Source organism: Falco naumanni, chromosome 1 (assembly GCF_017639655.2).
Source record: "Falco naumanni isolate bFalNau1 chromosome 1, bFalNau1.pat, whole genome shotgun sequence".
Taxonomy (NCBI): domain Eukaryota; kingdom Metazoa; phylum Chordata; class Aves; order Falconiformes; family Falconidae; genus Falco; species Falco naumanni.
Window position 1 is genome coordinate 75,564,317 of NC_054054.1, and position 13,809 is coordinate 75,578,125.

At 41.5% G+C, this 13,809-nt stretch overlaps 1 protein-coding gene across 7 annotated transcripts in view; it reads left to right on the forward strand.

Moving 5' to 3' along the window:
- FAM13A (family with sequence similarity 13 member A) overlaps positions 1-13,809 on the forward strand; it is a 133,767-nt gene that overhangs the window by 45,363 nt on the left and 74,595 nt on the right. For 6 of the 7 annotated variants that reach the window (XR_005828720.1, XM_040599503.1, XM_040599516.1 and 3 more), the window contains one exon: positions 12,370-12,542. Coding sequence is in view for 6 of the 7 variants with exons in the window: in XM_040599503.1 (XP_040455437.1) it covers positions 12,370-12,542 (173 nt within the window). In the remaining variant the exon portion in view is untranslated. Of the gene's footprint in view, positions 1-11,779; positions 11,843-12,369; positions 12,543-13,809 lie in introns of those variants that run through there. The other variant, XM_040599551.1, reaches the window with a different exon arrangement.

Genomic DNA, 13,809 nt, shown 5'->3' on the forward strand with positions numbered 1-13,809 from the left:
TAACATTTGCCCTTTCACAGCATAGTTGATGTTTACAGAGCATTTGCTTTAAGATTTCTTCACCAGAGGTGGCATATTTATTTTAAGAGTATATTGAAATACCAAATGATGCCCATTGTAACTACAGTAACCTACCATCATTTTTATGGCTCTCACTATTGTTCTGGATGGGCAGCTGGATACAGACATGAGCAGAAGGCCTGCCCTGTGGGAAACTGAAAACATTACCATAGTCATCCTTACATCTCCTCTCCGATTGTGATCACCTGGCTGTATTTGTACTTCTTACTCTAGATACCTACTTTCAAGCTAGGAGAGTCCAAAGAAACCAAGGGAATGACAGTCAGAAGTTATTCCCAGCAGAGCAGCATCTCTGTAGTCAGCAGAGATGGATACAAATATTTAGGTTATCGTTGCTGTCTGTGGGTATGCTCTGACTTTACGTTCAGGGTAGCAACTGAGGCTTAATTTTGATATTTCTTAAGAGGCCATAAGCTTTGCTGCTGCACCAAGGTATGCTCTGTGCTATATGAGTCCACACAAGGAGTCGGTACAGACCAACTGTGTAGCAGTAATTGCTTGACTTGTAGTGCTGACCCCACCTAAGCATGCCCAAAAGAAGATTAAGCTGATTCTTTGTCTTTGTCAAGCCTGTGACAGAATTCCTGGTTGGTGCAAGGTGTCTGCTTATGAAAGCAACCTTGGGACTCATTAACCAAAGCTTCACTTGGTAGTTTGAGGTAGTAGAATGCCTGATACCTCATCAGCATCTCTACTGTGCTTGACATTGCTTAAAAATACTGAAGCTGAAGGATAGCCACCAGTATGGAGTAAAGGCCTTAAGAGATACTGTTACTGTGGCCAATGGTAGATCCATCTTTCCAGTCTCCGTATGTGAAACAGAGATGCAAAGGAAAGAAGGTAAATACCTTTTACAGTCCACTAACTGGTTTTACCTATGAGGCTGATTTGCCCCTGCTTTATACTTGATAATGATGTTCATACATGCATAGACACAATTCTAGAGAGAAATCCTGTAAGAGAAAACACAGCCAGTCTGATGTGTTAGTGCATTGCCTGGGAGTGTGGACACAGGAGATGAGAAGGGGGAGTTTGAGGTCCTTGGAGTTCAAAAATGAATTTGTGAGTGACTTTGCAAGAGTATGTGGAACCAGGCTTACACATGGGGCAGATCTAGGTTACCAGAAGTTCATGTACTGAAGTAATTACATAAATTTAAAAGGGGGAACTGAAAAAAACCCCACCAAAGTATAGGCAGTAAGATAATTTTGAGACACACAGACAGTATGTGCCAAATCATTAGCCGATGGAAATCTCTAGGAAGGGAGTGCAAGAGAGGATTATTTAATATTGTGCTAGAAAGCATACGCATAAGCGATTTGGTATTGCCTCAAGAAGAAGTTATTTTTGTTATTATGTAATTTTTCCTGTATATTTCTTTGAAACTAGGCAGAATATCTCCCTGATGTGAAGGCATGCATGCTTGTTTTGCTTATGAGGTTGGTCCTCAACATAACTTTCACTGAGATTCCTCGTTGATGGATGCGGTTGCTAAATCAGACACTTAAAACATTTCATTTTAATTTGCAATGAACTGGTTGTGGCTCAGCTGCAGGCTGCTATTCTCTGCTGCACCTGGAGACCCCTGACTTGCGAGGTCTGCATCAATCCTGCTCTTTCCTCTCCGCTTGGAGAAAGTTCTCTCCACCCATGGTTCAGAACATTGCCCATGCAAGGTGTGCTTCTGCAAAAAAACTGCAGAAAACTCTAGCAGCTGTTGATTGCTGGGAGGTTGTTGTATCTTCTGGCTTGAGGCCCATACATCATGTTGCTTTTTGGCCTCCATCCCATGCGTGCTGCATGCTTGTGGCATCTTGACAAAGCTGCGTGTAGAGGGGCACAGGGTAGAGGCTGAAGGGATTTCCTTAGGCAAATGCACCTGGCCTCCTGCAGAAAAGGGGCTGCAAGGTATTGTTGGTTCACTGCAACAACCTTTTGTACCATGGAGAGTCCCAGGTTTGAAGGTAATCTTACTACTGGGTTGATTCCTGGAATTTGAACATTTTTAGGACAGGATAGCTTTCAGTTTGTATTACATCTTTCTGGAGCGTACAATTTTTATGTTTAGCCTTCAGGGAGAATTTGGGATTTGTTCACTGAATCTGGCCTAGTGGAACTGTCTCCAACATTACTTTTTCATTGTTCATCCAGACCTTACTTGAGTACCAGCGTGTCAGTTATTTTTGGTAAAGCACTTCATCAAGCTCTTTGATATTTGGAATTGCCAGTTGCACAGAGAAAACCGGCAAATTTTGTTCTCCTTAAATATCAATAATGTGAGTGTTGTCCCAGGTCATAATAAATGGCCACTTTGCTGTCAAAGTATTTTGCATTGGATTTATTTTTCTTACATATCATGCAGCAATAGATTTATGGTAAAAGGCCTTTTTCACTGGTGGCAAAATGATTCAGTAAGTTATATGATGTGTCTTAGGAAATAGAGCTGATAGGGTCAGTATTATTGACATCTTTTAGGGAGCTTCTACTTGTCATTAAGTCTAGTGTTCTTAGTCACACATGGATAGTTTAAACCAAGATAGTGGCTGCCCAAATAAGTATGGAAACACAGGTAGCGTGGGTAAACACTGGGAAACGAAGACACAGTGAACATATATATATATAGGGCTTTTCCCTTTCTGTATTACGGGGTTCACTGAGTAGGCTGGTTTGACAAAGTGTTTGGGCAGTGAGTCTGGGAAGAAGGTAAATGTAACCAAACGTTTTCCAGTTAATGCGCTAAAGGCGGGGGTAACAGTAGGTAGGTGGTCCACAGGGTAGGTACTACTAAAGTCATGTTTGTTGATGCATTAAATTTAGTGCAGGTATTTGAATTATGTAGCCAAAGTATGCAGATTCTCAGATGCCCAATTTCTGTCGATTTTTTCAAAGATGAGAGCAGCTGGAACTGATTCCTCTATGTATCTCTTTTTATTCTTGTTGGTACAAAGAACAATGAGTAGCAAGCTCAAATACACTCATTGAGACATTATAATTTAAACAGCTTTGATAAACCACAGGTGCAGTTTCCTGTAGTGGTTTCATGAGGCCTTAGACCAGAATCAGCCATACTGTACAGTTTTCTTTTTCTCCAGGCTTTTCTATCAGCAGCATTTCTGAGGTTTCAAGGGATTTGTTTTGGTAGGGAAGTAACTGGGGAGATCTGTTACCATCTCAGTGAGTCTCAGTCTATATTCAGAATCCTGTCTATTAACTTTAATAAATAAGTGTCTACTGCTCTTCATTTCAGTTAGCTCTGTGGATCTGGTGCAGTTAGAGACAGTGAGTTTATTGTGATTTGGATATCTGCAACACCATCAGTAATTGCTGTTACAGCCTTTATTTAAAACTTCACTGAAGACAGTCAAAATTTGGTATAGCAGTTAAAAACAGGATTATGGTCATAAGTCAAATTGCAAGTGATTCCTATATAATTTGAAGTCCATGGGTTTTGACCAGTCTATAACAGAGACATGACTAACTTTGAGAAGGTTTACTGAACAAAGTTACGGGATTCACAGCCAGTAACAAGTGAACTAACTCTGGAGCTAGAAATGCAGTATCTGCATAGCTGTGCTTGAATGTTGTAGGCTTTCTAAGAGCATTTGCGAGCTCCTTACCTCTGGAATCATGCTGTGTTAACGAAGTTTTAAGTGTGTGTTTACTTCTAAGCATTTAAGCAGTTCTGCTATTTGCAGTGGCTTCTGTCAAATATGGAGACTGTGGTGATGTGGTTTAAAGGAAGATACTTCTCAGTTGTTTGATTCCAGCCGGTCTTGTCCTCATGAAGAGACAGGAATTTGCATAAAACATCAGAACTTGGTTGAACTTTAAAGCATCATACGCTTCGGGATTGCATGAAATTTATAACTTTGATATCCGAGTAGGGCGGAGTACAGAGGAGGTGTTTTAGTGATCTAATACCTAAAAATACGAGTAGAGTAAGAGAAATCCAAATTTGGCAGTGGCAGCTGCACAGATTGTAAGGATGACTGCATTCATCGTGACTTTATGATTTCAGTGTGGCAGTTAATCAAGGAAGGATTTGGGACTTGGTTCCGAGTATGGAAGAGAGCTGGTAACTGAGCTTTGCAAGTATGTGTTATTGCTTATGTTATCTGTGCTGACTGTCTGCTAAACCTGGGAAGAATTATGGAGGTATTGATCTTTGTCTCCCAGTGTCAGTGTATTTAGGATGATGAGGCATTTTTTCTTTGAGAAGAACCTGTCAGCTGTAATATGCCTATGTGGTTTTAAAATCAATATTGTAGGTGGTAGGTGAAGTGATGAATTGAGGGGTTTTTAATTACCTTTTTACATTTTATTACTTTCTGAACTGAGTCTGTGCTTTGGCAAGTATTTAAACCCAAGCCCATTTTTAGCACTTACAGCAGTCTTTAACTAGAGATGACTGTTCTCTTGCTTTAAGTTTAGTCCAGGCTTAAGGACTTAGAATTATAGAATGGGTTGAGTTGGAAGGGACCTTTAACGGTCAAGTCCAACCCCGTACAATGAGCAAGGACATCTTCAACCTCTGATCAGGTTTCTGAGAGCCACATCCAACTTGACCTTGAATGTTTCCAGGGGTGGGGCGTCTGCCACCTCTCTGAACAACCTGTGCCAATGCTTCACCACCCTCATCATAAATAGTTTCTTCCTTCTATCTAGTCTGAATCTACCCTCTTTTAGTTTAAAACCATTACCCCTTGCCCTGTCACAACAGGCCCTACTAAAAATGTCTGTCCCCACCTTTCATAAAAGCCCCCTTTAAATACTGAAAGGCTGCAATAAGGTGTCCCCAAACCTTTCTCTTCTAGAGGCTGAACAACCCCAACTCTCTCAGCCTTTCCTCATAAGAGGGGTGTTCCATCCCTCTGATCATTTTTGTGGCCCTCCTCTGGAACTGCTCCAACAGGCCCATGTCTTTCTTGTACTAAGGACCCCAGAGCTTGATGCAGTGCTCCAGGTGGGCTCTCACCAGAGTGGACTAGAGGGGCAGAATCATCTCCCTCGATCTGCTGGCCACGCTTCTTTTGATGCAGCCCCGGATGCCGTTGGTTTGCTGGGCTGCAAGCTCACATTGCTGGTTCATGGCCAGTTTTTCATGCACCAGTACACACACAAGTCCTTCTCCACAGGACTGTCCTTAATCCCTTCATCCCCCAGCTTGTATTGATGTCAGGTGTTGCCCTGACCCAGGTGCAGGACCTTGTACTTGGCCTTGTTGAACCTCATGAAGGTCACATGGGACCAACTTCTCAAGCTTGTCTAGGTCCCTCTGAATGGCATCCTGTCCCTCCAGTGTGTCAGCTGCACCACGCAGCTTGGTCTTATTTGCAGACTTGCTGAGGATGGACTTGATCGTGCTGTGTCATTGATGATGATATTAAACAGTAGTGGTCCCAAAACAGACCCCTGAGGGGTCACTGATCTCCATCTGGACATTGAGCCATTGACCGCTACTCTCTGGATGCAACCATCCGGCCAACTCCTCCACTGAACAGTCTACCCATCAAATCATCTCTCCAATTCAGAGAGGAGGATGTTGTGGGGGACTATGTCAAAAAACCTTCAAGAAGTCCAGATAAATGACATCTGTAGCTTTTCCCTTGCCTTAAGCTCTACTGTTAAGGAAAAAAATGCCAGCATAGTTCAGGTGTGTTTAGATGATGTTGTTCCGCAGCCTCTCGGGGCGTCTTTGTTCCTGCTAGCGTAGTACACATAGCATTTAAACGACTTTGGCACTTGGTTCCTCACACACAGAAATTCCGTGCTGTGGCCAGTAACATAATGAATCAGGCCCACCTTTGGAGCGCAAGAATAGAAAAGTGAGAGAGTATTGTCAGAAGCATGAGGTGACCGTAACTGAAAAATCTCACTGCAGAATTAGCCCTGCCTTTGAAAGCCCTTTGGGCCTGAAAGATAAATGGTCCTCATAGCTGCAGGAGATGCATCCTATCCAGATTCATCCCAGAAGTCCCTGACTGCAGTAAAATGGTGCTGAAGCTGGTGCTGTGTGAGAGCTGGCTGCACTCTGAAGCTTTAGAGAACAACACAAGTACAGCATAACTCCTTGGTCTATTCACTGAATGACTTGAAGGGCTTTGCTGTCTCAGCAGGAATTTCCCCCTGATTCTCTGGAACAACTTAGGACAACCTAAACCCTCCAGCAAAAGTGTGCATTTCCAAGCAAAGCCTGATATAATTCACCATCATTGTTGTTACCATTAAGTAACCTTGGTAGAGAGCTTACAGCTCTGTGTACGTGTGATTAGAAAACCCTTTGAAACAGTTGGTGTTTAAAATGGATTCGGTGCAATATATCAGTGGCCAAATACCAAGCCTGGGTAACTTTGGCAGGTGGCTCATCCCCAGTTATTTGACTGAACGGAACTGGTTGAATCAGGTTGGTTAGCTGTCGGGCAAGATGTACCTCTGGCTAATGGTTCCCGTTTCTCAGTCATTCATGAGGCAGAGGTAACACTGATGAGTGGATAGATTGATGTGTAAGGTTTGTGCTGATAGCTAGCCAGATTGAGACTGGAGTGAGAAAGAAAACATTCTAATTTCCCCTGCATTTCTCGTCCACACCTAGGTTTTTGCACAGAAATGTGCCTTTTTCTATTCTGTAGAATATTTGCATTGATACATACAACTTGTAAGCTGAAGGAGTCTTGGGCTGACAAAATATGAAGCTCTTCAAAAGGTAATATGGACCTCTTTGTTTTGGTGCACAGCTCTGAGAGTACCATTTGTTTGTTAATGGAGTTTTTGAGAGATGTTGCTCTCTTGTCTGAAAGAGTACTGTGTTCATGCAGTATTAAATAATGTGCTGTATATGTTTTAAATACCTCCTGTTTGTTTATTACAACTTTGTGGAAACATCTTTATCATCCTTTCAATTATGACATTTAAATATAAACTCATAGCTAGTTTCTTCCAAAAGTTCTGCATTTAGACTTCATAATTACTTAAGTGGTATGAATTGTCCTAATTATTCATGTGTTCACGCATAACTTGTGATATTGGAAGTTTCTCTTTTTCCTCCTTGAGAAGACGAGTAAGGTACTTGGAAAAACAGGATGACCTGTGCTAAGGATCAATGTCTTACTCCATGTTGATGCATATGCACGGAGCTCTCCAGACTGATCTTGGTATGGAGCAGTCCCTGTTCTTCAAGAACAGAGAAAGATCAGTCACCATACCACATCAGATCATTAGAAAATATGGCATATTTATCTTTGAACCCAGGAACTTCTGACACCTCATAAGGAGATGAAACATCTCTGTGATGCACCCAGTCAGTTACGAAGGATCTTGGCAGTGGTATTGTGTGGGATGGCGCCACCTTGACTGGTCAGCGTGTGCCTCTAGGGGAAAAATTTTCTTGCACTTTCTTTAACACCCATCATGATACATGTTTATACTGGTCACAAAACTGACTAGTCTCTATTAAAACTGCAAACACAGTTCCTTGCATCTGAACTTTATAAGACAGTAAATTTGAAAGCCAAATGCAGGATGTATGGTGTAATAATTCCTTGTAGTTGTCTGCTCTTTGGTGTTTGGATTATCCTTTATTGGGATGGTCCCTTTGATTGTCAGTAGCACCTGATACTATTTTACTTGTATTTAGCTGAGGATGAAGATGTATTTTAAAACAGACTTAGGCATAGCCCATGCTTTCAGCAGCCGCAGTCTGGAACTATAATGTCACAGCCCACAACATACCTGGTTCAGAGTGAATCTGATCTTTGCCAAATGAAGTGTGAGGTTAAACTTCACCAGATAAAAAACTTGCGGGAGTCAAATATCAAATAACTTGCTCTTCAACCAAAACATCCCTCATCTTTGGGATTGTCCTTGCATTTATTGGTGTCTTCTTCCAAAGTGAAGCTTTTTATTTATTTACAAAGATTTATAGATTTCTCTTTGGCAGAACGTGCCAGTTAGAATTCACCTGGGACAAAATGCTTCTTTGACACATGCCACACCACATGTGGGGATTCTTCCACTGGTGACCTTTCTAAACCTTGCTTGAGTCTTTTTTTGTCATTTGGTGGATTGTCTGCTCTGGAGGCAAAATGCAAATGAAGGTGTGTTGCCCAGGGAGCTACAAACCTCCTGCAATGCTTCTTAAAGAGTGTAACAGCCTGTAGAAATGTGTTACAACATGCAACAAGTTTCTATAGAGACTTTTTTTGTTGTTGTTGTTTCCTTGTAAACTAATCCTTGAACTCTTAGGGATTTCTTGTGTGACTTTATAATGGCTCACACCCTGGGGTTTCCACTGGCTATCCTCCATGTCCCTAGAGGGTGAGGTTGCACATTAGACTGATCACAAAAAGGAGAAATTGGAGAATATTAGAATATAGTTTAGAAAGTGTTCCTCTTTGTTTTTATCTTCTCTTTTCTATCATTTAACAGCTAAATAAATTTGTCTTCCCGGTATCGTCTTGATAATGAGTAACTTGTAGCATTGCTGTTTTGCAAAGCGCGGTCCTCATTTTGGAAGGTATTGTTCTTTCAGACTTCATTGCATGAAACATACACATGTGTATGAACAAAGAAATCTGCCAAATTTTTTTCACCAGAGCTCCACCGCCCAAAAAGCATTTCAGCTGCCTCTGTCCATAGTTTGTTAATCTGCTTTGTAAGGAATTCAAATTACATAAGTCTTTGTCTACCCACAGGCATGCCTTCATCTCAGTGGCACCCAGTGAAGTGCTGCTGTTAAGAGTAGTTGCACAGGTGGCTTTTTCACACAGTTACTAACTGTAGAATGAGATAGTGAACATTGTTCCTTTCTATTGTTGGTAAGGATTAAAGACAAGTTACTTAAATGAAAATTTTTTTTAAGTTTCAATATGTGTGAGTTCAGTGAATACTTTACCTGCATTTTTATACTGATGCAACTGAAAGCAGTTTTGTCCAAAAAGAAAGTAAATGTAAGTTTAATTCAGATATAAGTTGCCGTTACTTATAGCCTATATTGCTGAAGAAATAACTACAATTCTATGATACTGTTTTCCAAAACTATCAGCTAGCTTATGGATCATCTGGAACAGAGGATGGAGAACACTGGTTCCTTCTACCTCTTAATGATTTTGAAGTGCCCTAAAAATGCAGTGGTAATGCTAAATTTGAATCTGATCTTTCAAACAGAATTTTCCTGTAGAGCTTGTATGTGACTGGCATGCCTTTTATCAGAAGTGGCTGCGTCCAAGTGATCTTATACTTCCAGAAAACAAAAAGAATAGAAGACTGTACCAAAACATTTTTTTTTTTTTTTACTTTTAAAGCACCAGAACAATAAATAGGTTTTATCTTGAATTCTCCAGTATAAGGAACGCCTGTAAATCAGTGTAAAGTTCATGAACAATATGCACAGAGGGAATCTGGTACATGCTGTTTAGCAGATGTTGCCCGTTCCCTTGCGCTTCTAGCTGGGTAAAGCAGATTCTGGTAGCAAAATCACTTAGCTTTTTAAATTGCATTTTTAAATCAGGATGCACACAGTATGGTAGAGGTGGAAAGGCTGGCTTCCTGATGTTTTCCAGGCTTCAATTGCTGCTGGTGTATGTGGTACATCACAGAAGTTGCCTGTTTTGCTTACACCCAAGTATGTTTCTCTAAAGTACTAATGGAACAGTGTAGGAACTGTTTTAGTATAGAGGTTTGTGCATGTGTATAGTCACCATTTCTTGTTACTCTGGTTGAGAGCTTTTCTAGTGTGCATGGCATCAGCTCTAGCAGGTGGTGGTGAAGTAACATCGAAAGCCCATGGTGAGAGATGTCCCTGTGCAGGCACAACAGGTAACAGTCACCTCCAGCTGCAGAAAAGCTAAACTGAGTGACTGCAAGTTTCCAGTGGGAAAAAAAGGCTTAACAGCCATTCCAGCAGAATTGAGTTGCTGCCTCCAGATCCCAGGCCCTGCTGCCTCCCGTTGTGATTCCCTCCTGTAATGCTGTGGATGTGTAGCTCCCTGCCTCCCCTCCTCTCCACAGACATGGTCTTCCCCTTCTAAATCACAGCACCACTGGAACTTGGTAGCAGCTGAGAGCCACAGCCTGGTGCTGGCATGCTGTGTGCCCAGTTCGGTGGTGGTAACAGTCGGTGACCACTGTAGGCAGTGCGCTAACAGAGAATTGCTGGAAGCTAGAGGTGGTCCAAAGGTGAGGTCTTCACTCCAAGCAAAATACCTGTTGACATCAGCAAAGGCAGGATCTTGTGGAGAGTGGGCAGTCCAGAAGCTGAAACCGGGAAGGTGTCTCACTGTACCTTTCTGGTTTCCCTTTGCCTCTGATACACATACTGTTTTTCAGTTTGTTCTCTTCAGAGCTCAGTAAGGAGCGGCTTTCTGTCCCAGGAAACTTTTCAACACACACAAAGCATTAGAAAACAATTGTGAGTGAAACAAAGCATTATGAAACAGAGGTAAAATCAAGAATTTTACAAAAATATCTTAGGGTAAGCCAGGTATGAAAAGACTTTAGGAGTGATCCAGAAAGTCTGACTTACTGTCCAGCACATTTGTAGAAACTATAGCAGGCAGCAGAATCAATAAACAAATGGATAATCAGAGTCATTAGGAGTCACGAACGTTACTTCTTTAGAGAAAAAACTGTCAGAGAGGAGCCAGCGAGCATGTGGACAGGTATAGTCAATCTAGTGCACTTGAACTTTGAAAAGGTTTTGATAGGATTATCAAAGGTTTTCAAAGAAGCAAAGATGTCTTGTGATTAGAAGGAAAGACTTTTTATGGATTAATAGTTAGAAAGCAATAAAAATATATGAGTGCTTTGTCAGTGGAGAGAGGTTTCCTGGGAAGTCCCTCAAGGATCTTTGCTGGAATCTGTGCTATTCAGTCGTTTCAATATGACCCAGAAAGAGACTGGATGTCCTGATAATAGTAAATGACTCAAAGTAGGAAAAACTAAAAGCTGGCTATAGGGATTTACAGAGGGCTCCTAATATACTCTGTATTGGCTGAAAAAAATGATTAGTTGAATTTCCATCACTGTATGCTGACTGATATCTACAAAACCCCACAAATTATATACGTGTGTGTACTGACGAACACCAAATTAGCTATTGTTTTCAGAAAAGATCTCTTAATGCTGCGGAGAGGTCACAAAGCTGTCAGCTCGGTAAGCAACCATGAAAGCAAATTAAAAGTTGGATTTTCATGAGAAGCCACCACAAATATTCCTATGTATATAATGCTGCCTGCAGTTCTGGCTACATTTTTCAAAAGAGACTTAGTAGAAGGTAAAAAGGTGTAGAGAAAAGCAGCAAAACCAATCAAATGCGCCAGAATTACTGCTGTAAAATGAAACACTCTATGAACTGGATTCTTATCAGTCTGATTACGTACTACTAGTGGAGTAGTATAAAGTCAAAAATGGTATGGGGTGGGTGGGTAAGGAAAATTATTTGCAAATTCTCATCATTCAAAAACAAGGGAAAGAATATCTGTCACCATATCTTAAACAGAAGTGTGGGGTTTTTCTATTTTAATCAATGTGTAACAACGTTGTGAAACTCCCAGCTATAGGATCTTGCAAAGGCTAAAGACGAGAAAACTGAATGAAATCACAAAGGTTATGTTTGATGTTTGCTGTTAAACACAGTGAACCAACCAGGTGCAACCTCCAAGTAAAAAAAAAGCCCTAAACCACAGCCTGCCCAAAGCTGTGGTGGTGCATGAGGGGCAGACCTCCAGACTTGCTCTTTTCCCCTGAACATCCTTCTCTGCCACTGGTACTGGACACCTGCCTGACGCAGCACTGACTGCACTTCCAGTTCTCTGCCCTGGCTGTGGCAGCAAAAACGCCAATCCAGAACATTGGCCTAAGAAATTTCTTTCCAGCACACACGTTAACATCAGTTGCCATTAAAAAGGATGGGAGGGGGGTTGAGAAGAGGTGGATAATTGCTTTTACCATCTGTTTCTCCAATTATGTCAAGAAGCAAATTCAATGGGAAGGTTTTTAGTCTGTCTTCTGTGATGCAGAAAATAACTTTCTGTTTATTTTACTTGCATGCCTTTTTTTGCTTCCAGTCTTGCCCCTGTTATTTCAATACACACCTTTATTTTTCTTTAAATAGTCCCTATCAAGCAGAATGCCTGATTTGTATGTATTTTATATTATGATTTTTCATGCTGTCATATTCTCTGCTGTTTGTACACTGGTACGGAATGGTCCTTCTGTTACAGATGATCTGAAAAGGCTGCTCTGCCCTTTCTGCCTTTCATATTTCATTTTTCTCTCTCTTTGCTTCTGTAGATGAAAAAGTCCACAACGGAAGGATCCAGCCAAACACGCTTAGTGCCACAACCAGGCCTGTCAGATGGAATACCTCAGGTCAGCCTCCAATTAACAGACAGTGGTTCACATTGGAAGGAGATGGATTTAACAGATGAAATCTCCTTCATTAACAGTGATACGTTTTTCTCCAGGTTAGTGCTCCTCTTTTGTCTTTGTGTTTGTTTCTTTCTTTGTTGTGTATCTGCACCTCCAGCTCTATTGAACTGGAGCATTTTGAACACTTCCATTGATGTTTACAAAGTCGGTATGCTGGGGTGTAAGGTAAATTAACGTGCATATCCCTGTTGAAGCCACACATTCCAACAAGTTCCTTACAAAGCCATCTGTGTGCTTTAGTTTGCCTTTCCAATATGAATTTTCAAGCATATGAAGGTGGCCAGCTTGGTGAAGTGCAGGTGGACAGGACGGATCTAAGATAAGGCACTAGAAATTACACCAAGTAGAAGATTCAATGAAATGTAAAGTGTCTCCTCTGAGTAATTAAGCACATTTTATTTGCCCAGTTTTAGTTTTAGCAGATGGCTGACTTTATTCCCATTCTCAGTCCAAAAAGGAAGGGGCTTTTGAGGGGTTTTATCTTTCTGGCAGGAATGACGATAGTCCTAGTGTTCTTCAGAGAAGACAGAGAATGAAGTGTCTCTATCTGAATTTATGAGTCTAAGAGTATCTATCTAAAACAGTATTTTTAGTTGTGATTGCTGGCACCTTGTCAATGAGGTGAACAGGTATTGGGCAATTTGGTTTCTTGTAAAGTCTTTCCCTGAACATTAGACTGAATTGGTATCTTTTTGTTCTTGGGATATTGGGTCTGTCATTCCCTTTCTTCTCATGACTAGTGCAGTATCTGAAGGATTCAGGTTACTGTGGGAAATTGCTGCATGCTGCTGAAATGTGGGGTTGGCCTAATGTGGGAAATAGTGCTATTTACATGTCATGGAACAGGACACCGTGGTGTCTCTGCATACCAACGCAGAACACAAAGCAGAGGCAGTGCTGCCAGACACGTAACCGAGTGACTTGACTGTGTAAGCAGGAGACGGGTGCTATTCTCAGCACTAGTACAGACAGACAGCACTCAGCTTGTGAGACAAGTTAGCAAATTATGCACTAACACCAGATTTTGATTCATAATGATGGTGGTGAAGCATAGATGTCAAATTCAGTTTCTAGACCTTGCAGGCACACATGCTCTTTGACTTCTAGCTGTGCCAGCTGTGTGGTTTACTGTCCCCAAGCCTGCCCCCAGAACTCCTGCAGCCAGGAGACATCATGTTCATTTTCACCTCTTCATTAAACCAGCTCTTTTAGACTGAGATGAGCTAGGAAACTATTAGCGAAGCAAGTCGGCTGGCAAAACTGAGAAGGCAGTACAGTTCTACCACCATGCAGGTGGTGCTG